The sequence below is a fragment of the Pollachius pollachius genome (genome assembly GCF_949987615.1).
Source record: "Pollachius pollachius genome assembly, chromosome: 15".
In the NCBI taxonomy this organism is placed as follows: Eukaryota; Metazoa; Chordata; class Actinopteri; order Gadiformes; family Gadidae; genus Pollachius; species Pollachius pollachius.
The window spans coordinates 12,455,902-12,478,650 of record NC_136948.1 but is presented as its reverse complement, the minus strand read 5'-3'; the positions used below and the strand labels follow the sequence as shown (position 1 = coordinate 12,478,650).

At 49.1% G+C, this 22,749-nt stretch overlaps 2 protein-coding genes across 2 annotated transcripts; one reads left to right on the top strand and one right to left on the bottom strand.

Annotated features, from left to right (window-relative positions):
- Positions 1-4,481: 4,481 nt before the first annotated feature.
- Positions 4,482-7,657, bottom strand: ap5m1 (adaptor related protein complex 5 subunit mu 1). The gene is made up of 8 exons (XM_079752589.1): positions 7,457-7,657; positions 6,684-7,341; positions 6,308-6,535; positions 6,068-6,213; positions 5,663-5,748; positions 5,449-5,561; positions 5,008-5,104; positions 4,482-4,919 (listed from the first exon to the last, which is right to left on the bottom strand). The coding sequence occupies exons 1-8, from the start codon at positions 7,522-7,524 to the stop codon at positions 4,837-4,839; spliced, it is 1,479 nt and encodes a 492-aa protein (XP_079608715.1). The 5' UTR covers positions 7,525-7,657; the 3' UTR covers positions 4,482-4,836.
- An 83-nt stretch (positions 7,658-7,740) lies between these two features.
- exoc5 (exocyst complex component 5) lies at positions 7,741-18,788 on the top strand. The gene is made up of 18 exons (XM_079752020.1): positions 7,741-7,915; positions 8,232-8,326; positions 9,862-10,009; positions 10,637-10,831; positions 12,410-12,474; positions 12,740-12,768; positions 12,884-12,993; positions 13,105-13,149; positions 13,367-13,507; positions 13,644-13,726; positions 13,972-14,181; positions 14,983-15,130; positions 15,462-15,570; positions 15,770-15,890; positions 16,382-16,468; positions 16,577-16,685; positions 16,975-17,190; positions 17,624-18,788. The coding sequence occupies exons 1-18, from the start codon at positions 7,889-7,891 to the stop codon at positions 17,810-17,812; spliced, it is 2,127 nt and encodes a 708-aa protein (XP_079608146.1). The 5' UTR covers positions 7,741-7,888; the 3' UTR covers positions 17,813-18,788.
- The last annotated feature ends 3,961 nt before the right edge of the window (positions 18,789-22,749 follow it).

Here is a 22,749-nt window from a genome sequence, read left to right as displayed (position 1 = left end):
AAATAAAGAATAACAGGCGCTTTCAAGCATTCACTTATGAGTTACAAAGTAACCTGTGGGGAGAGTTGCCATAGAAACTTCCTAGCTCATTATCATAAGAAAGTCAAGCATGAAGGAGAGGGAATGAGCACAAACCTACAACACTGCCACAAGTACAAGCACTAGTGTTACTCCTCTCGCTTATTGGATCTACACAGAGGGGTGTCTGGCAGCAAAGCTTCACAGGGGTGGTGTGGGAGACCTTACTGCTTTGGTTGGGCATGCAGAGATCAAGGACCATCTACACAGTCAGAGGACGTCAGAGAACACACCTGTCGGACTGGCTCATATGTCAAAGGGTCAGGCGTTTCTTTAACACGGGCCATCGATGTTCAGCAGGATTTGATCATGCACTGCATTGTATCATTTGACCAAAGCCCATTGAACAAATATGTAGCTGGAAGAAGATTCCAGGGCATTTTGGACTAGATGTAAAAGTGAGTTAAAGTAACCTGCTTAACGGTTGTCTCGCTGCTTGGTGGTCTGGTGTCCACGGGGGGAAGTGGTCTTCCGCCAATGGGCTCCAGGGAGTCCAGGCCCAGGTTGAGCCAGGTGGTCCCGGTTCACAGCCAGGACCAGGACTCAGAGGCCCAGAAGCCCAGAGACCCCGGACCACAATGGACGCTCCCCGCTCTGCCCGTCCCAGCCGGTCAGAGGACCAGGCTGCCGCCGCTGAAACGAGCAGGGACAACCCCGTCCACACTCTCAGGTCAGTCCCGGTCCTCACCCTTAATCCCCTCTGTCATTGGAGCTTGTATGTGTATGTGCATTATTACGAGTCCTGCTTCACAGGGAATCATAAATCCGTTGAAAGCAACAATCGGAGCATCATTCACTCTCATCCTCCCAAGCGACTGCAGGTTAGAGTGCATCGTAAACGTTATTCATCTTTTCCATCTTCCATCTTTTCATATTGTCTTGTACTTTCATGTTGTTTGCGACTGCTTGCGTTACACTGTTGTGGTTGTTTTAGGTTGTGATCCAATGCATCCATTGCTTCTCCATAGATACTGCAACCACTGGTGTTTCCTATTGGTCACACAAACACTGGCACAGCAAATGCCATGGTAAACCACAACCAACAAACACATAGCAGTCCATTTTGTTTTGTCATCAACTAACCTAACTAAATAAATCAATGGATAACGAGGGCATTTCTGGGTTGTTCTCTCTTGCAGTTGAGTGGGGGCAGAAGTGGGGGTATCCCGCGGTATTCTACACCCAGAGAGGAAGAGCCCCATGGAACCATCAGTCAAACGCAGGTAAGCCTCGGCCTATAAAATGTCTTGATAGTCAGGGACATTTTTTATCACGTGGCCGGAAAAGAAAAGCTTGGAAATGCTTGAAATAAAATAAGAGTGGGAGAGAGAGAGAGAGAGAGAGAGAGAGAGAGAGAGACAGCTGGTGAACTGAGAGTGGCGATCCAGTGGGTCTGATTAAAGTACCATTGGAGTGATAAGTGTTGGGGGTAAGAGGGGGGGTGGCAGCCTAAGTCTGGCCCACAATAGGAACCACTTTTGGGGGAACAGGATACAGGAAAGACCCTGTTATATACATGCTCCCAAACACACAGACACACACACAAACACTCACAATATATATATATATATATATGATGTCATCTTGTATTTCATTCATCCGGATCAGATTCCCCATACTTGAAATCATCTTTTTTGTGGCCCCCCAGGAGGGGTTCCTGAGGGCCCAGGGGGCTCTCCGTCAGCAGGCCTATCAGCACAGACGGGCCCACCACAGGCAGGCCAGGGAACACAGGAGGAGCCAGAAGACCGCCCACCCCTCTAACGGTGTGAAGGAACATGTTGTTATATCTTCTGGGGCAGCTCATCTCTAACCTCAGGTCCCATCATGGTTTATGTGACCGCCCCCTCCTCCTCCTGCAGGAGGTCCGAGCAGAGAGGGAGGACGGCTGGTGAGACACCCCACGGAGAGGGACGTCTTCTCGGGGCAGTACAGAGGAGGAGAGGGGTTGGATATCAGGGAGCTCCTGCTGCAACCAAGCCCCCTGCCGCCTTTAGGGAAATGGGATGAGACGTGACCAGGTCGACGCCCCCTCGTGACCCTCTGGACAATAAGAGCCTCACCTGGCCCAGAATAAATTAGTAAAGTCGGGGGGGAGAGAGAGAGAGAGAGGGAGAGAGACAGGGGGGGGGGAGAGACAGAGACAGAAAGAGAGAGAGAGAGAGAGAGAGAGAGAGAGAGAGAAAGAGAGAGAGAGAGAGAGAATAAAAGGTGTACATTATTATTGTGTAAGAAGGATCTAGGGCACTAATCATGATCAAGTGGAAAGGTTGTGTTTGTTAATCTGGATTACAGAGGCTTTGGAATCTGAGGTGAGATAAACCAATGACCAATGCAACCATGTAAGCAAACCACTTCTATTACGATAATTACAATAATCTTTGCTGTGAATCAATTCCATAATTTTCAGATGAAAATTATAGCTTACTATGTAGTAAAATATATTGTATTTGCCAGTACTATAGTCTATGTATATAGTACAACTTTGGATGAAATTGGAGTTACTTAAAGAAATAGGATATGGCGCCATCTAGAGGTGACAGAAAAGCAAAGCCAGAATTCAGCCAGTGGACCTAATACGCACTATATTGATGGTGACTATGGTTTACAAAAGAGATTCGCATTTTATTCCATACAAAGAAAGGATAATTTGTTTCTAGGGCATATACACACTTTGCGGGGGTAAGTAAGTTGCGGGGGTTGAAGTTCCCCATCACCCGATATAACAGAAAGAGGTCTCTCTACTTCTCAAGCTCTTAAGCCAGGCTCTTAGGCTTCTGGAGATTGAGAGATCACATAGCTTGAAATTAAACACCTGGAGCCACAGCCACACCTGGGGCCTCTGAGGGGCCACAGTCACCAACATGCTCCTCAGATTGCAATGTTAGTCTTGTCCTAAATTGTTACAAGCTGCTAAAAAACACCATATACTACCAATGGGAATTATTGATGCAAGTACATGGCGAAATACAGAGCTGAATTTATTAGAAAATAAATGGTAGAGTCAAGTGTTATTGGAGGTTAATGAAATGAACCAAACTCTACCGCTGGGTTTCCGTATTGGGCTTGTCTGTGGCGTAAATCTCCACAGATGAGTTAGTAGTAGAAGTAGTGATTAGGGAAGACTTAAAATAATAAATAATGAAGACCCTTAATAACAATAAACCCTTTTGCAACAAACACTACACCACAAGTCCTCTCTCTGCTTTGACTTCAACAGATTACTCGTCGTTTACCAAACGACGACCAAAGGAGTAAAACATGAATAACCTCAGGCACACCCGACCGTTCAGACAGCCGCATTAAACCCACCCATCTACTTAGCAAACCGTTTAATCAACAAAGCAATGTCACCCAGTCAGGGGTCCCGGGGACGGCAGACTCAAGGAGCCAGGCTGACCCCAGGACTAAAGATACTGCCGGGCTTTTAAGCAGCTCTTCAAAAAGAACCTATTCCTCCCCCCTCTGTGTTTTCCAGTCCACCAGCCATACACACTAGGCCTGAAAGCAAAATCAATGAGGAGTCGCGGGGAACGCGGGCAGGCCGGTGTCTGCCACTTCATACGACTACATAAAGGAAGGTGAAGGATGCCGTGTGAGCAATTGGTTCCAATTGATAGAGGATTGGTCACGGTCAGCTTTCCGAGTGGAAATCCACGTGAGAATGTGGCGCTCGGACCAGCGAGGGGGCACGAGGGGCCAACAGCGGACAATGGGCCCCTCAAGAGAAGTCTGGCTGCAGTAAGAGAGGGGACATAAGCCCCTGTGATTTAACCCTTCCTCCGCTACTTCTGGAAGATATGCCTATTGAAATGCAACCTTTTTCGTGTTTGTGTGTGTTTTATATGTTCATGAGGGAGAATTGTAGAACTGACTGAAACATCTGAATGACCCTTTAACCGCCATCGGAAGATACATTTTTACAAACTATGGCAATCGCGGAGGCACCCCTCCCCCCTATTACTGTATTCTCTCTAATTAGCCTGCCGTTACTAGCTGAATGGGAGAGGCTGCTTTTGACAGCCCAAGGGTCAGATCTCAGTCGTCTGGCTGGAGGGGCTGTATGCTTCAGCCAGTCTCTGGGAGCCCGGGAGGGGTCAAAGGGTGGGTGAGGGGACTGAGGGAGGGCCGACTCCTGCCAGATCTCAAGAGGAGCCCCTTTTGTGGCACCGAGACACAGGTCGGTCCGCCCAGGGCCCCTCGCAGTCCCCGACTCCTCGAGGGCCCCAACAGCTGACAGAAAAGTAAAAAGGGCCCCAGCTGCTAATTATATGGGTGATGAAGGGCCAGTGAAGTGAGACTGTCAGAGAGAAGGACGGCTCTCATATGTGACAGGGTTAAGGGGCGGCATGACGGGATTAAAGAAGCTGCTGCAAAGTGGCAGGTATTCACAAAATGGCGCTTTATGCAAAATATCACATTGGAAACACCTGATTATTTCCAAGATAATGTAAGATGGTATAAAATGCTCCTAAAGCACCAATATCTTAAATAAGTGACAGCATATTCTCCAATGGGCGGCACTTTAAGGAGTGTAGCCAGTTTATTTTTTCACCACTGCTATGGTCTTCAGTTCTCACACACACACACACACACACACACACACACACACACACACACAGACACACACAATTAATCTACTGTAATTATTGTGATCCCAGTAACGTTAGAATGAAATTGGACGCCTTCCATTACATTCTTCATCCTGCATCGATCACACATTTATCAACAATATTCTGACGGAGCTTCCTGTCCAGCCTAAAGTATCATCTGCCCAGAAGACACGGGAGCAGGACCTGTGGAGTTCCAGATGAAGTACTCTTTCGACTGAAGCTCCCGACCTGCAGAATATGACCACAGGGTTGGAGATTTGAATGTGTGCAGCAGCAGAGGAAAGTAAGTTTACAAAAGGTGTGAAGGTGAACTCACATGTGACGATCTTTGGCTTGGCACAGGAGTAAACCTGCACTGAATGCTGGTCCACGGAGCACCCCGAGAGAGTCAGGTCAGGCACTTTGAAATACAACTGAAAAACAAGCAGTATGTTGCATTTAGATTCTACACATGCGGGAAAACAGACTGTGTGTGTATGTGGGTCAATTGTTGCGTTAACTTGTCACCCCCTTATCTTTTCCACACTGTTTCATATGACTTCTTTCTGTGGATAGGTTATTTGAGAGGAATGACTAATACAGAAATAATAACACTGCATTCACTAAGGCAAAAAGGAATTTTGACAATCATGTATTGTGCTCCTCCTAAAGTCTGACTATTTTAGGAAGTGAAATTGGGTTAGGGGAGGGAGGCAGGATGTTAAAGCAAATATATCAAATGAGCAAATTTGAATGAGGAAAGGGATTTGCCTCTTACTTTGATGTAGGCTGTGAGGTCTGTACACAGGGGGTCCACCGGTCCCGGCAGCTGACCTGAAAAGCGGATCCCACCTTCCATGGTGACCTCCCTGGACTTTGGGAACTTTTGGCCTAGGTCACAGGGGACAGTGAGGTTATGGTCAGTGAGGGTTGGTTTTCAAACGATACAGCTTCTTCAAGCCTTTATCCTGCTGCAGAAGGTAAAGACGTACCAAGTACCCAAACCAAAAGGTTCTTCTCTTTGTTGACATCCAGGTGGCCGGAGCTCACCTTCACATCCACAGTGCTCATCTGAATCCTGTACATCCCAAACAAAAGTCATGTTTAGTTAATTCAAGACATGCTTTAGTCAAACTGAATTCAGATCCACGGCAATAATCATCCATATATCTATCTATCCATCCATCTATCTTAACAAGCAGGTAGTGGTTAGGCATCTTGGCAGGGATGCATACTACAGGTGGACCCTGGATACTTCATCTGAGAGTCAAACACCCTAAGGAACCACCATCATGTCCACTATGCAGTTCAATTAAGGAGATTCAGAACGGCCAACCTACAGCAAAACATTAGAGGAGGGTAAAACCTGTTCATATGTATTCATACAACTTGCTTACCGGTTGAAGAAGGGCAGGCGTGCTTCACAGTATTCAAAAGTGTTCTTCACGCTCTCGTGCAGCTTGAGGTTCACACTCACACGCAGATGGTTCACCTCCTCCTGCTGATTCAGCTGGAAGGAGCCCAGGATAGGAGGCACCGGCACCTGAAGAAATACAAAGGAAAAAAATCTAAACGTCACCTTAATCATCAATAATATTTCATTACACTTTGACAGGCATGTTTTCCAATCTCTGTACCTGAGATGTGTAGCTGCATAGTTTGAAGGGCTCCAGCGGGGGGCAGAAGGGGAACTTATAGGGCCCAGAGAAGGCCGAGCCGTCCCCGTCGTCGACACTGCTGGCGTTCAGGATGCTGGAGTCCAGCGACGTGACGCACGGATGGGCCAGGATGTCCTGCAGGGGGGAGCCGTTGGGGGGCAGCGTGAGGGTCACGGTCACATTGGGGAGCACCCCTTCCACGTCACACTGAGGAAGACAGCGGTTGAGGATGCATTGTGGGAGAAGGGGAAGAAATCAGATCCATTAGAGGCAACAAGATTTTTTTGTAGGAAGTTAAACTCATTTTAAAAGGGAGACAAGAACAAAGACTTCCCATCGTATAACATCTACGTACTTTGCATGTCACGGTGCCGTAGACATCCCAGAGGTCTTGTTTGCTGGGGTCGCCATACTGCATGCAGCGCACCGTCTCCGTCAGTGCCACGTTGACCGCGGGCCGCCCGCGGTGCTGCCCCATTCTCCAGGCCGGCTGCCTCGGGCTCCCGGCGGCGGCCGGCACCCCCGCCGTGGAAGGTGCCCCGGCCTGGGGCACGTCCAGGGGCGTGCCCAGTGGACACACCTGCTGAAGGACCGAGGGCATCAGCGCCAAGCGAGGCGCCAACCCATCGCCGTCCGTCTTGATTTCAGACCCGCCAAGGAAGCTTTGCAGCCCTTCCAACAGAGTGAGGCCTTGAGACACAGACAGTAGGCTGGATAACGGTGGTCGCGGTTCACCCGCTTCAACCAGTGGCAGGCAAGCCAAGATCAGCGGCCCACGAGAGATGGTCAACACTGGCCACAGAATTCCCTTTGCTGAACTGTCCACATGTAGCTCCAGCGCTGGCGTCCTCTGTTGATTCAGACAGTCGTCTCTTTGAGCAACGTATGGTTTGCCAGGGTCGGAAAGCCCTAGTTCAGTGAGGAGTAGTTCAAGCACCGCGCTGTCCTCTGGGACTGCTTGATATGAAGAACCCGCCAGAGACTTTGCCCGATATTCAACGGTAGGGAACCTCCTGTGAAAAATAACAGTATGCACATGAGCTGATTAGCAAACCAAGGTACAAGACTACATTAGATTCATAACGGTTACATAACGGTTCCAGGAATAAAGGTATTTGTGCTACAAACCTTGAAAAACGCACAGACACACGTTCTCCCTCCTCGTGCGTAATAATCCATAAGGCACGTATACTCATTTTACTGATAGCACCGAACGCACTCTAATGACTTTTAACTCATGTGGTCGGAACATTCAAACCTTTCACATCTGATGTATTTAGTTATGCATCCTTATAACAAACGATAACAAACAACGCCACCACTTCCTACTGTTTCATGTGACATTCACGACTATCAGCTGACTTCTGCGCATGCGTATTTGTCAGCCGCTATCCCCACCCTTTTCTCCCATACAGGAAGCTGGATTCCTCCCTACCTAGCTGTCAACAAAGGACACAACTGTCAGAATCACACAATTCCTGGGAAAAAGTCGGCGCTGAGGCCGGCTGTGGGTCATCGGTCTAACTCGTATTTGTCCGCACCGCTCGGCCGAGTGCGATCATGGCGACGACCGCTCAGCTGTTCGAGGTAAGACGCCTGCTGAGCCAGCTAGCCAGAAGCTAACCAGCACTGGCCCACTGCATGCAAGAAAGCAGCAGATTTATAAAGATGGTTGAGCAGCTTATTGGCCCGATGCGGTTAATCAGAATCTATGCATGGAGTTTGAGCTGCCACTATGATTTCATGTGTTGCATGTGTAGTTATCTCCTCAGCTGGCTAAACGAAGTTAAACGACCTGGGGGGTCAAATCGGATGTTTTGCAAATAATGCAAATGTGTCTCTTCTGGAGGAAAATGTTTTGTTCGTGGTCACAGTGTTGTGCTGTTTTGTCGGTTGCACGTAGGAGCCGTTTGATGCAGACGAATACATAGAGAGGCTGGCCTGGAGAACGCCTGGCGGAGGCTCAAAGGGCGGGGCGGAGGCGTTTGACCCCAAAAGGTGCGCCTGTTGTTGACCTTTGTGTTATGTTCTCTACCGCCAGATCATCTTGTGTTCTTCTCTTCACAAAATGCCCGAATGAGCTCCTCTCCATAAAGAGTGTATGATTATTACACGTCTTTATACGCACATAGTTTAGACTCTAAGTAAAAACAACAACATTGCATTCCTGTTATCTATGGATGTTATCATCTACAGACACAGCAGGATGTATACGTCACCCTCAGCGCTCACTGTAGATTAAATTAGTCAACATTGAATTATTAATTATTGAGACATATCAAGGTCGATGAGATCTATCTAGATCTATGACTATAATGTTGTGATTATACATATACCCAACCCAATCCAATCCAAGCAATGTTGTTACTGGGGTTTGTAATGGAGACATTTTATACTTGAACGCTTAATAAGTTGTCCTCCGTTGAATACATCCCTTAATTCTTTCAGAACCCAAAATGCAATAAGCAATCAATTTATTAATACATTTTTGGCAATAGGCATCATAAAACCCTATAAGCCAAAAAACAAATGTTCCAGAAGGTATATGCTCTTTTTGCAGTGTATTAGGAACAAGTGCATTTTCCATTTATATTTTCTAATAACATTTATTCATGATTAAAGTTGGAACTACAAAATGTGTTTCGTCCAATATTTAAACATTCCTACTTCTCTCCGTATATATATTTCTTAATCAAACTGGACAATGTGTCATAATAATCCAACATTCCTTGCGAACGAGAAAAAAAAGTGGCTTCATATGATATTGTATTTTCTTGATATCGCTTGGTCTTACGTTAACATATAGTGGCCAACTTATTTCTGGTAAGCACAAATACCCAACGCAGCAGCAACAGCAGCAGCAGTAAGAGCCCCGCTAAATATCCCATAGATCCAAGCCAGCCTTATCTGCGCCTCCCGCAAAACTATTGCTACAGCAGCCTCCTCGGAAACTATTTAACAGTAGTGAAGAGTCAGAGACAAGGTATCTATGGAGGCCACCCTACGCTGTGAGTCACCAGCCAGGCAGCGGGTGTGTATGGGGGGGGGAGAGGATGGGAGATGTCTCTTTCTAAAGCTGTAGCGACTGCTGAGGGAATTAGTTAAGAGATTATATACTCATCGTTTTGGGATGTTTCCTAGTCTGTGAAAATACGATGCTGACTTAGAACATTTGCTCTGCCGTTCCTGGTGGCACTTAAAATGCAGCTGACGAAGCTACTAGGTGTCAGCTTCTTAAGTCCGGGCAGCCGGGAATTAAGCACCCTGCCTCGTTTTGTAACTAATAACTCCAAAGTGTTGGGTCAGTGGGACAGGTTTAACCCTTTCCTTTTCCAATTACTGTTGTGGAATTAGAGAGAGAGAGAGAGTGTGTGTGCGTGTGTTTGTGTGTGTGTGTGTGTGTGTGTGTGTGTGAGAAAGAGAATGTGAATCATAACTGTTATTATGGCTCCCTGTGATGTTTTTTAAATCAATGGGATTCCTTTTCCTGGGAATCTTTTCCAATCCCGCCGTTTCCTCCCGCCGTCTGATAGGCTGCTGGAGGAGTTTGAGAACCACATCGAGGAGCTGAAGCAGCTGGACGAGAAGCTCCAGCGGCGCGTGGAGAAGCTGGAGCACCAGTGCCACCGCGAGGCCAAAGAGTTTGCACACAAAGTCCAGGACCTGCAGCGGAGTAACCAGGTCAGTGTGTTCCTCCGTCTCGCCCGCGTTACACACCCTACAAGTCAACCAGGTCAGTGTGTTCCTCCGTCTCGCCCGCGTTACACACCCTACAAGTCAACCAGGTCAGTGTGTTCCTCCGTCTCGCCCGCGTTACACACCCTACAAGTCAACCAGGTCAGTGTGTTCCTCCGTCTCGCCCGCGTTACACACCCTACAAGTCAACCAGGTCAGTGTGTTCCTCCGTCTCGCCCGCGTTACACACCCTACAAGTCAACCAGGTCAGTGTGTTCCTCCGTCTCGCCCGCGTTACACACCCTACAAGTCAACCAGGTCAGTGTGTTCCTCCGTCTCGCCCGCGTTACACACCCTACAAGTCAACCAGGTCAGTGTGTTCCTCCGTCTCGCCCGCGTTACACACCCTACAAGTCAACCAGGTCAGTGTGTTCCTCCGTCTCGCCCGCGTTACACACCCTACAAGTCAACCAGGTCAGTGTGTTCCTCCGTCTCGCCCGCGTTACACACCCTACAAGTCAACCAGGTCAGTGTGTTCCTCCGTCTCGCCCGCGTTACACACCCTACAAGTCAACCGGGTCCCAACGCCTCTGCTACCCCCCCCCCCCCCCCCCCCCCCCCCCGTCTCCTCAGGTGGCCTTCCAGCACTTCCAGGAGCTGGACGAGCACATCAGCTACGTGGCCACCAAGGTGTGTCACCTTGGAGACCAGCTGGAGGGGGTGAACACCCCCCGTCAGCGGGCGGTGGAGGCACAGCGCCTCATGACCTACTTCAACGAGTTTCTGGACGGAGAGCTGCGCAGTGACGTCTTCCACAACCCAGAGAAGGTGTGTATTGTGTGTCTTTGTGTGTGTTTTTTTGGTTTGTGTGTGTGTGTGTGTGTGTTTGGTAAGTTGTGTATGTATAAGAGAAGGAATGTAGTGCGTCTTGGTATGTGTGGTAAGTTGTGTATCTATAACAGAATGTGTGGTGTGAATGTATTCACCCGTCACTCCAGCGGTAAATCAATGGCTCCGCCCCTGCAGTGGTAATGCTAGATGTAAGGTGTGAGGGGAGCGGGATTATGTAGTTAAATCATGCACATTAAATCTCTAAATTCATCCCTTTTTAGTTGAGGGCCCTCGGCTAATTTGGATTAATCAGGGTGTCGTATGCTTGCTAAACAACAGTTGACTGATTGACTTGCATGGCTGTCAAAGTGCTCATGTCAAGCCTAATTGCTTTAATTGAAGGGTGTCTGATTAGACAAGATGATGTTCATCCTCCTCACTGTCCTATTATAGCAGAGGAGGCCTGGTAGGACAAATAAGTTAAGAGTAGCCTAGGAAACTTCCAGGAGTTGCAGTTGTTTTTGCAACAACTAGCCAACTTGACACAACACAAGTGACCTCCCTAATGATCCACGGCAAAGCTGCATGGTGGAACGTAGTTTGTAGCGAGAGGAGAGATGGAGACTCCAGGTGAGCTTCCTCTTCCCTGCTCCGTCGGTATTGGAATGGGAGCAGGGAGCCTGGAGGGGGTCAATCCCACAGATGGGGCTGGGTTTGTGGAGAGTCAACACGGGGGAATCTCTGGCCAGATTCCTCCTTCCTGAGCATACTTCCAGACAAGAGTGAGGGGGGAAAACGAGGAAAGCTGCGAGTGAATAGCTGTAGGGGGATGGCTCTGCTAATCCTTCTGAAAGGGAGGGCTGGGCCGCCAGCATGGAGACAAGTGCTGCTAAACCCTGACTGCAGGGAGACGGCTACATTACTTACATGGGATTTAGCTAATCTTAGCTGGGGGACAGATACTTAGAAAACCTTCGCCGAGCAGAAAGGCTGGATCCTCCTCGCGGGAACGGGCTAATGATGTTAGCTGAGGCAGGCGTCTGCGGGAACAGAGGAGTTGCGGACGGCGGGCCTTTTCCGCGGGTCTGCCGCTGTATTTTCTCTCTTTCCAGCCGGTGTGCATGTCAGGGGGAGTGGAATGGGGGGGGGGGAGTGGAATGGGGGGGGGGGGGGGGGGGGGACCCGGCCTTCCCCCCTTCTTTCTACACAGATATCCCTGGCCGGACAGATTATTGAAGGCGATTTAGCCTCCTGCGGGATTACAGTCCCATTGAGCAGAGGCACGGCCATAAAGAGCTGGATATGCTGCTGCTAAGTCAACACGGCGGCCGCCGCCGCTGCCGACGGCCAGGTGGGCAGCGGCTGCTTGTTATCTGCCCCGCGGCCGACATGGGAAGGGGGCAGGGGGGCTCCGCTTAGGATGATGACTCCCCAGGAGGAGGCACTGCGGGCGGCCAACCTGCCCTCCCATCCTCCTCTCCCCCCCTCTGGTGGTCCTTCCTGTATGGTTCTCACCTGCTCTCTCGCTCTCCCTCTCTCCCATACTTGCTCCTCCTCCTCCTCCTCCTGCTTCAGATTAAGGAGGCTGCTGATATCATTCAGAAGCTGCACCTCATTGCCCAGGAGCTGCCGTTTGACAGGTGAGTCAGGCGTCCTGCGGGCAGCTTTACACAATACCACCTCCAGATAAGGAGAGACCCATCCTGCTCCCCATACTACGGTGTCCATTCCCCACTGGCAGTACCACATCTAAAAGGTGTCCAAATGGAGGTTTTCATCACTAAAGACAAACACACATTGAATAATTAACACTTTTGTTTGAGGCCAATAAAGGAGACATTTGACGTGATATTCATTCAAGGTTTTCCAGAGTTAATATTAATTGATATATTCTGCCTCCAACAGATTTGCAGATGTCAAGGCAAAGATCGCAAGTGAGTTTGACCTCCAATCCATTGATTTCCGCTCCTATGGTAGACATTAAATATTCCATAGAAATGAGCACACACAGTTGGCGGTAAAGTGTGTGTGTGTGTGTGTGTGTTCCAGGTAAGTACCATGACCTGGAGCGCCAATTAATCCAGGAGTTCACTGCGGCTCAGAGGAGGGGGGAAATCGGACGCATGCGTGAAGTAGCAGCGGTCCTGCTACATTTCAAGGTGAACCACAGTTTTTAGGAACACATATCAGTCTCTCCATGACTTCAGTGACAGTAGTGGTCTCTCTAACTCCATTTAACATGGAATGTTTTGTCACTTTCTCCTGAAAAGGGATATGCACACTGCGTGGACGTGTACATCAAGCAATGCCAGGAGGTGAGTTGGTACAGTCTTACACACACACACACACACACACACACACACACACACACACACACACACACACACACACACACACACACACACACACACACACACACACACACACACACACACACACACAGACACAGACTCTCAGTGCTTCATGCTGGCCAAACCAGCGCGGCCTACAGAGCCTGGTCACTAAGCCCAGTCATCATGTGTTCCGCCCCAGGGAGCCTACCTGAGGAACGATGTGTTTGAGGACACTGGAACCCTCTGCCAGAGAGTCAACAAGCAGGTCGGGGAGGTGTTCAGCAGCCCGGAGGCCGTCATGGCCAAACTCATCCAGAACATCTTTGAGAACAAATTACAGGTAGGTGGTGCATTGGTGCCTCCGCTTCGACCTGCCTGTCATCCAGCCAATCCTAATCCTCCAGTCTCCCGCTGGCCATGTCGCATCTGGTTTTGTAGTCCTCTGACAGTTGGGGTTGTTTTGTTTGTGTCTCCAGGCCCACGTGAAGGAGAAGCTGGACGGGACCAGACACTCGGACCCAGAGCAGTATCTGAAGAACCTCTATGACCTTTACAGCAGGTAGTTGACCTTAAGCACTTCCCTGGGTGTTCCACACTCAAACTAGCCTTGTCTTCATAAGTAGTCAAGTGATTGAGAAGTACTTTTAAAGAGGCTGCAGAAGCCTAGTTAAGCTAGGGTCCTTGGAGGGACCCTAGTTTTAAATCTACTAGCTAGCTCCTCCTCGGAGGGACCCTAGTACCAAACCTTTACCCCCTCCTACCAAACCTTTACCAGATCTCAACCGTCTGTCTTTGTACTTGCAGGACTACTGCATTGGCAGCCAAGCTGACTGAGTTCAACCTGGGCTCAGACAAGCACACGTTCCTGTCCAAGCTTATCAAAAACATCTTCTCCTGCTACCTGGAAAGCTACATCGTCATTGAAAAGGACTACCTTCGCAACCGCAGCGCCACGATCCTCCAGCGCTACTACGACTCCAAGAACCACCAGAAACGGCCCATGGGCGGCGGCAGGTCAGGCCCCGGCACCCCCTGTGATCAGACACAAAAAGATCACCGCTAACTGCTAACAGCTATCAGCTAATGCCTTACATTCATGAGCAGCACTAAACCATAAACATCAAACTCATCCATTTGTGAGTACAGACATTTTCACTCTCAGTAACGGATTCATATTATGAGATGGAAAGAAGCTTCCAAGAGCAAGCTGTTAGGCTCCTGCCCTGCCCATGAGGTGACAGTATTCTATCTAGAAGTCCTTCAGCCCCGTAGGACAGCAGGTGCTCAGGCCCACTCGCGGGCAGGGATTGGGGTGTGAGGGGGGATTGAGGGGGGTGTGAAAGGGGGGAGTGAGCTTGGCCGACGGCCTGCCCCCGAACACCTTGCTCAGAGGCTGGGTCGCAGCTGATATCTCTTGCTGGCGCGTGCTGACCAGGTGCACAGGAGCCAAACCTTAGCTATTGGAGCCTGCTCTTCAAGCTGCACTGATTTTTAATTTGGCCTGTGCATCAGAATGCATCATGGGATTTTTTGTTGGCAATCCTCCATTTTGGGAGGACTCAAGAGAGTTGTAGTACTGGAAATCCTAAATAAACGTAAATATATGCTGACCAAAGCTAAAGTAAACGTTGTTTTGCAACGTCTCGCATGAAATGTTTCAAACAAAACACTGTGTTCCAATAATGACAAATCATGTCCTGATTGATTACTAAACGATGACCGAAAAACATAACACCAACCCAATAACAGTCGCGAAAGTCGCGTCACGACGCACAAGCATAACGTTGTTTGTTTGTGGCTCCGCTCTGTCTGCAGCATCCAGGAGCTGAAGGAGAGGATCCGCCAGCGCACCAACCTGCCCCTGGGCCCCAGCATCGACACCCACGGGGAGACCTTCCTCTCCCAGGAGGTGGTGGTCAACCTGCTGCAGGAGACGCGGCACGCCTTCGAGCGGTGCAACCGGGTAAGGGGACTCCTCCTTCAGCTTCTGGGGAAGGAGGAACACACATACGCACGCACGCAAGAATGAGTGACGCTGTCTCCTTGGTACTGCCTACAACTGCATTTACATTTAGGGCATTTATCAAAAGTTTATATCCAAAGCGACAATAAGTGCATTTTTTAGAAGAAAGAGAAACTATATATCCCTGTAGGTATAGTAAGGATGTTCATAGAAGTGCCAAGTACTAGGTTTGCTAGGTTATCCCAATCCCGGTGTACAATAAAGATAGCTAGGATAAGAGCAGCTCATTTTAATGAATGAAACGTATGAATGTGATGTTGCTGTGTCATAGCTGTCAGATCCCTCTGACCTGCCCAAGAACGCCTTCTCCATCTTCCTGCTGCTGGTGGAGCACCTGTGTGTAGATCACATCGACTACGCTCTGGAGATCGGCCTGTCGGGTGAGTCCTGCTCCTCTCTGCCCAAGAAGCACGACGCCATTCACTGTGTTTGGCTCAGACGAAATCTGATAAATATGTGACCATCTGGACCTGATTCCACCGGTCCTGATGGGGATTGACTGCTTGGATCTATAAGGATTTGTATCCCAGTGATTATGATCTGCTGATGTTACTGATGATCTCTCCGAACCGCACACAGCGATCCCCTCAGCGGATGCCAAGAACGCCAACCTGTACTTCCTGGACGTGGTGCAGCAAGCCAACACCATCTTCCACCTGTTTGACAAGCAGTTCAACGACCACCTCATGCCTCTCATCAGGTCAGTAGAGGACCACGTTGGGTCTGCTTTAGGGCTGGCAAGATGAATCCACGCCGAGGATTTTGATGCGGATAATACGTAGACGTCAATATTTTAAATTGTATTTCTAAAACCCAAATCGTTCGATTCAATCAGTTATACAAATTTATTACTTCAATTTCACTAATGTTCCAAAAGACATTGCAGCTGCAGCAGTCTGCTTCCAAACAGGTTGCATGTAAAGATTCCCCAAGACCCAGACCTTCAAAAGCAGGGGAGCACTTTAAACAAATTGGACCTTTGTTTCCTTTACAGCAGCACTACAACCATGCACCCAGGCACATTAATCAATCAAATAATCAATAGGAAAATAATCATTAGTCATTGCTCTAATCTGTATCTGAACACATCCGTATTCACTTGGAATTTTCTAATTCTGCCATTATTAGCTATTAACTTGGAAATTGTCCCTGAAAGGTTTTCTAAATCTCTTTTAACATGTGTGTCTCTAGCTCTTCTCCTAAGCTGACAGAATGTCTGCATAAGAAGAAAGAGACGATCGAACAAATGGAAGTCAAACTGGACACGGGCATAGACAGGTCAGTGAGTCGTGTGCACGCATCACCGAGACCTGAGCGAACTATAAACAGCCTTCAGTTGTCCGTTCATTAGCTCAGTTTCCTGCTTCAACCCTTTATTCTCCCCAGGACGCTGAACTGTATGGTGGGCCAGATGAAGCACATCCTTGCCACGGAGCAGAAGAAGACCGACTTCAGGCCGGAGGACGAGAACAACGTCATGATACAGTACACCACTGTAAGAGAACTTAAACGCGTTGGCTAATTAATCAGGCTATTTCGGTTTGCTCTAGTCTGTTTTCGGCTTCATTCAGACTAAAGGTTCTCAGTTCTGAAATACTGTTTATTTCAGAGATGCTCTCTCAAATATAACGAATGTTATATTTTATATTCTGTTCCGTCTACCTTCAGTCGTTTTCCTCCAATAATCAAGAACTATTGATCCTATATTTCGATTTATCGACAATGTACCAGCTGATCAGGTCATTTCCCTCACATGCCGTCATCCCTCCCCTGCACACCGCCAGGCGTGCTCCAAGGTGTGTGCGTACGTGAGCCGGCAGGTGGACCGCGTGCGCAAGTCGATGGATGGCAAGAACGTGGACACGGTGCTGATGGAGCTGGGCGTGCGCTTCCACCGCCTCATCCACGAGCACCTGCAGCAGTACGGCTACAGCTCCATGGGGGGCATGCTGGCCATCTGCGACGTGGCCGAGTACCGGCGCTGCGCCAAGGACTTCAGGGTGAGTGGAGGTGTTGGTGGTGGAGGTGGTGGAGGAGGTGGAGGAGGTGGAGGGGGTTGGCATCGGGGCAGGGGAAAAGAAAATCGGACTTGTGTCAGTGTGTGGTTTACACTACCTGAACGCTAAGTCACGTGTAAGCTCTGATCGTCATGTGGAGGTTTTATTTCTTTATTTGTATTTATTTGTCCTATCTCTAATTAATTTCACTGGCATTTGACTATAGCTGGAAGTTATAAAGTTTGAAAAACATTGTAATCAATAGATAAAGGGGAGAATAAATTAACAAAGTTACATAATTAAAAAACATGTAGAAAGGGAGTTACTTAAGAAAAACGGCATTACGTTACAAAAGAAGGGCCTTGATAATGCTGAAGACATCCCCGTCAATAGACAGTAAACCCTGTTCCCCTCTCCTCCCCGGGCCGTCCCGCAGGTGCCCCTGGTGCTGCAGCTCTTCGACACGCTCCACGCCCTGTGCAACCTGCTGGTGGTCGCCCCCGACAACCTGAAGCAGGTGTGCTCCGGCGAGCAGCTGACGAACCTGGACCGGAACCTACTGCACGCCTTCGTTCAGCTGCGGGTGGACTACCGGCCCTCGCGCCTGGGCCGACACTTCAGCTAGTGGCCGAGTTCCAGCGCGTCGCCACCGAGACTTCCGTCCAATCGCATTAAGCCCAACCCCCTTCCTGACTCCATTCTCCCACACACAACCCCCCCCCCTCGCCCCTACCTTCAGACCGGCATCCAGGACCTTCACCTCTTCGATCGGGGATATGTGCATTTAGGGTTGATTGCCCCGTTCCCTCTCCCGCCACCCTGAATATGTTTCAACTGTCATTTGACTGATTTTTCCTTTTGTTTTTAGATACTAATTCAATTCTAAACAAAACTGTTGCAATTTTGTTTTGTTATAATTGTGCCAAATATAGTTCTGGGGCTGCACTCACTTAAAGGACCGCCGGTGGCCGCTGTCGTCCAAATGGAAAGGCTAGACTCCAGCGTGCTGCACTGGGAACCACCAGCACCTTGTGAAGATAGAACAGACACACACACAAACCTCGCCCCCCCTCCCCTCCACCCCAAAGCACACGAGAGACACATGACCGCCCTCCCTAAATCTTGACCCCTGACCCCCCCTCGCAGACACAGAGGTCAGGAGGTCATCACAGAGAAGTGTGATTTTGGTCGGGGTGGAGGGTGCTGAGCGGGTCTGTGGGAACCTCCTGGGAGAACCGGGTGGAACCCACCTCAGCATGAGACCACAGGGGTCACAGGGTCAACGAAGGGGGGGCGCGGGGGTACGTGTCAATGTAATTGCGCAGATCAACACCTGCTTGTCCAGCAGTGCTGCGCCGGGTATGGACGGGATCAGCGTGGATTCCGGGTCAGGGCACAGTGCCGAGGTCGCCCTGCGCTGATGAGGGGGACACCATCTTAAGTGGACTTCTTCACACAGGGCTTACCGGGGGGTTCAATGTCAACAGTCTTCTGCATCATCCCGCCTGATCCCTGAAATTGTTTAGCTAAGCTAAGCTGTTCCCAGTATACTGCTGCTTACCTTTTAATCAATGACCTATTAAACAAAACAAACGATCTCAGTTATTCGTCATTTTCTTGCTCATTAATGTATGTAGCCGAAAACCATGAGCAGTAAATTGAAATTTTGACCCTTGGCAAATGTCACGGAAAAAATGGCGAAGATTATAAAAGTCGTCTTTTTCGGGGGAAGTAATCAAGTATTCATAGGGATTGTGGCCCCCGAGAGTAAAGTTCTTTCTTTGACTTCAGGAAGTGAGCGGAACATGGAGGATGTGCAGGGGGATTAGATGCGTGTGACTTGATGAAATGTGTGCGCTAGTCACGGGCTGGGGACGGCTACAAAGATAGAGGCGCACAGGCTCACAGCTCAGTTCCAGCTGCGGCTGGCTGCCGTTGTGTGGAAGGTACACACGGCGCTGTGCAAAGTCAAACAACATAATTAATTAGGCTAATATTAATATGATCAAATGCCACGTTAGAAAAAAAAATTGAATTCGCTCCGCGCCTAATCACAACTGTATAGCTTGTAAGAATTATTGTGTTAGGCTCCGACGCAAACAGTGCGCCTGTTCCAAACATTTGAAAAACTATTTGTTTTTCCGTGGCGATTATACTAGGAATGGGTCTGGGGGAGGGGAGAGGGGGGCCAGTGATAACTGGTGGAGGCGCAGGCTGGCCCCAGGGATTCCCAGCTGAGGCAGATGGAAAAGGGGGAGGGTGCTGGTCTTTGGGGTGGGTGGGGGGGTGTTTGAGCAGGTGGAGGGGATTAGTAACACTGTCAACACTGGAGCGCTGGATAAGACTGTCCTCTCTTACTCGTCAGTTGGAGCACATATTCATACGCGTAAGATGCGCACACGTAAACATACACAACAGGCCGGCTGAAGGCTGTGGCCTGGGGCGCGCCCCCTTCTGGTGGGCGCTGGTCACCCTCAAAGGAAAAAATTTAACAAATGAAGAATTCAATTTCAATTTCGCAGTGCGCCCATCCTCATTTCTTCCTTGAGGTAACAAAGACAGAAATAAATACTCAGTATACATTGTCATCTCATGACCGCGTTCAATTCCTGTTTGTTTCCATTAATCCATAATGTACATTTAAAACGTAATGATATTGATAGTGATACATAACCTCCAACCTTGAAGAACCAAAAGGGTCTTGAAAAACTTGTTTTGAAAGTTACTTGACTTGTTTTAAAATGCACTAAGGTTGGACACCCATTTAGGCTGGGCCCCTGATAACCGTTAATACTACCTACGCCCCTGGGGGTAGGGGGCACCAAATCCTAATCTCGCCTAGGGCACCGAAATGTCTAGAGCCGGCCCTGAGGCTCACTCAGTCCTGGGTCTGCGGACAGAAGAACCAAACTAGAAGTAATGGTCAAATGACTGAGGTGGAAAACTATTCCAACTCCAGATGTCCGTTCATATTGTTCAGCTGGAAGATAATTAAGGTTTTTCACTAAAAGACAATAATCATTCCTGAATAATAAAAAAAAAACAGGTTATATGGGCTGCCGAAAAAATTACATGAAATGCATGTTTGAACTCCTTCATAGTAAGTTAGGAAATTCCTTTCTTAGATGGTGTAATGTGGTGTGATGTGTTCAGGAAAGATTAAACGCTATCCTCAAATATGGATTAAGAACAGCCAGCCATCCAAATTGTTGCATAACCACTTAAAGTGACATCATTTTTTCAGCCAAAAGTCCCAGATTGCGTCACCATGTTTTAAGAGGCTGTGAATATATTACTTTGTATCGCCATGGTAACACCATGGTGTGCATTTCATTCGTAACCTCACCTTTTAATAAGATGTAGCCTACCCTTTGCCTCCCCCTTATGCTTTTACACTCAGGTTAGGGTAAGATATTTTAACTAGAATACATATCAACACATATCTGGTATTCATTGCCTTGACTAACCACTTAACTTCATTAGCCAGCCTCTACTTCCTGTTTGTTTTCTGCCAGAGTACCCAGCCTCTACTTCCTGTTTGTTTTCTGCCAGAGTTCCCAGCCTCTACTTCCTGTTTGTCCTCTGTTTACGGTCTGTCCTCTGCCATATAACCCAGCCTCTTCTTCCTGTTTGTCCTCTGCCAGAGTACCCAGCATCTACTTCCTGTTGGTTCTGCACCATTTTAACCAGCCTCTACTTCCTGTTTGTCCTGCACCAGAGTAACCAGCCTCTACTTCCTGTTTGTCCTGCCCCTCATTACCCAGCCTCTACTTCCTGTTTGTCCACTCTGTCTACGCACAGCGCTGGTCCGCGAACGTGACCACAAATCCCGGCTCTCGGTGCATCCGTCCGCCTGGTAGCCGTCCCTCCCTCTGCCGCTGGAGCCCTGACAATAAAGCATTACAGCAGTCAATCCATGTCAACAACAGCTTTGCTTAATTCCAGCTAAACACGTTTAAGCTAAATCTTCACCTAATGATGCATAATGATTAGCACTTGCTCTTTGGGCCGCTGCCGGCCCGCGTTTCGCCCCACATCAGGAGGAAGGCTCTCGTGTTGTGTGCGTGTAGACCTAAATAGGTTCCCCTCTCCTCATCCAAATACAGGAGCGATATCTCACCCACACCCACACACACACAAGAGGGTGCAAACATGAAGATGAAGGCGTACTGCGATGCAGGAAGATGTGTTTTGATCACGATGAGCCACTCGCATAACACTGATTATCATGTTTTCACTCTAAAGGTGAGCACCACACTCCACGGCTCCATAAACAGAGCAGAACTATTCGTGATCTTCTCTCTCAGCTGTTCTCGGGGTCGTGGCTCTACGGGAGAGAAGAGGCTAATGGAGTAGGAAACACACCACCAGGCTTCCTAATGGTGTACAGATGCCGGCCTGGCCTTGACCTCCTGCCCACACCACGCCCGGGCCGGGCCGACCAAAGGTGCCCAGCCCACCTCTCGTCCCCGGGCATCGCGGAACTGCACCGGTGTGCCGGCTTTGAGCCGTGCCAGCTCTTTCTCTCCTCCACTAATACTCTGCTTGCTGTCTCTTCCGACACCAGGGCTGGCTTTGCCTTTGCCATTTCGCTGGGGCTAAAACTGAGCTTTCCCTATAATCACCCACAACCAGGCCCGCGTTTGATGCTGCTGAATCAATGCCTGCCTCTTTGTTCCTGCACCCCATCCCTCCGCCTCGCCCATAGAAAAAAAGAAACTCTCTCCCTCTCTCTTAATACTCCACCCATTGTGGGAGCGCTTTCTGATGCCGGCTGCTGGCGCCGCGCCCGCCATGCCTGCGCCTGCCTCACTCGCTCGCTTGCTCTTGGCTCGGCTCGCGTGTTTGACTGCTCCGCGGGACCAGACTGGCACTCTAGCAGAGGGCTCCGTGGTCCGCACATAGCATCCACTAAACACATCTCTGTGTGAGGGGCCCGCTCTCGCTCGCTCTCTCACAAGGAGCAAAAAGGTATCAGCGTCACTTTGCGTGGATGAGCATCGATGGTTTTTTTAAGGATCACAAGTTTTAGTAAACAGACCGTCCCCCAGATGAGGAATAGTGTTTGCACACAGACACACACACACCACACACACACACACACACACACACACACACAGACAGACAGACACACACAAACACACACACACTTGTAGTGTTTATGCTTGGTGGTACTCCATGGCAATTGGATACACCCTACAGACATTGAATACACTACATTAGACGTTTTTAATCACACTTTCGAGGGTGCAAGGTAAGGAGGGAGCAGCTAAACAACTGGGGGGGGGGGGGGGGGGGGGGCGCAGCAGATTGAATGAGGTTAAATGGTTGAACTACAGTGCTAAACACATGCGCTCACTGGGCAAACAAACATCTGTTACAACTGCAGGCTCTGCGATGGTCCTCCCAAACCAGTGATGTTGAACCAAGCCCCGCTACGCTTGTCAGGAGGGGAGACGTACGGTCTTCTCTCCCCTCCACTGAAGATGAAACACGGCAGCAGCAAAGCGTGCGCGTTTGTCTAATCAAGCTATTGCCTCGGGGCGCACTGGATCTAAATGA

Excerpts from the sequence above, each read along its gene's own strand:
- exoc5 (XM_079752020.1), top strand. The coding sequence starts at position 7,889 with ATGGCGACGACCGCTCAGCTGTTCGAG. Across the intron at positions 8,327-9,861 it reads GAGGCGTTTGACCCCAAAAG|GCTGCTGGAGGAGTTTGAGA; the intron begins GTGCGCCTGTTG and ends GCCGTCTGATAG. Across the intron at positions 16,469-16,576 it reads CTGGACACGGGCATAGACAG|GACGCTGAACTGTATGGTGG; the intron begins GTCAGTGAGTCG and ends TATTCTCCCCAG.
- ap5m1 (XM_079752589.1), bottom strand. The coding sequence starts at position 7,524 with ATGAGTATACGTGCCTTATGGATTATTACGCACGAGGAGGGAGAACGT. Across the intron at positions 5,749-6,067 it reads CGCCTGCCCTTCTTCAACCG|GATTCAGATGAGCACTGTGG; the intron begins GTAAGCAAGTTG and ends TGGGATGTACAG. Across the intron at positions 5,562-5,662 it reads CCTTTTGGTTTGGGTACTTG|GCCAAAAGTTCCCAAAGTCC; the intron begins GTACGTCTTTAC and ends CCTGTGACCTAG.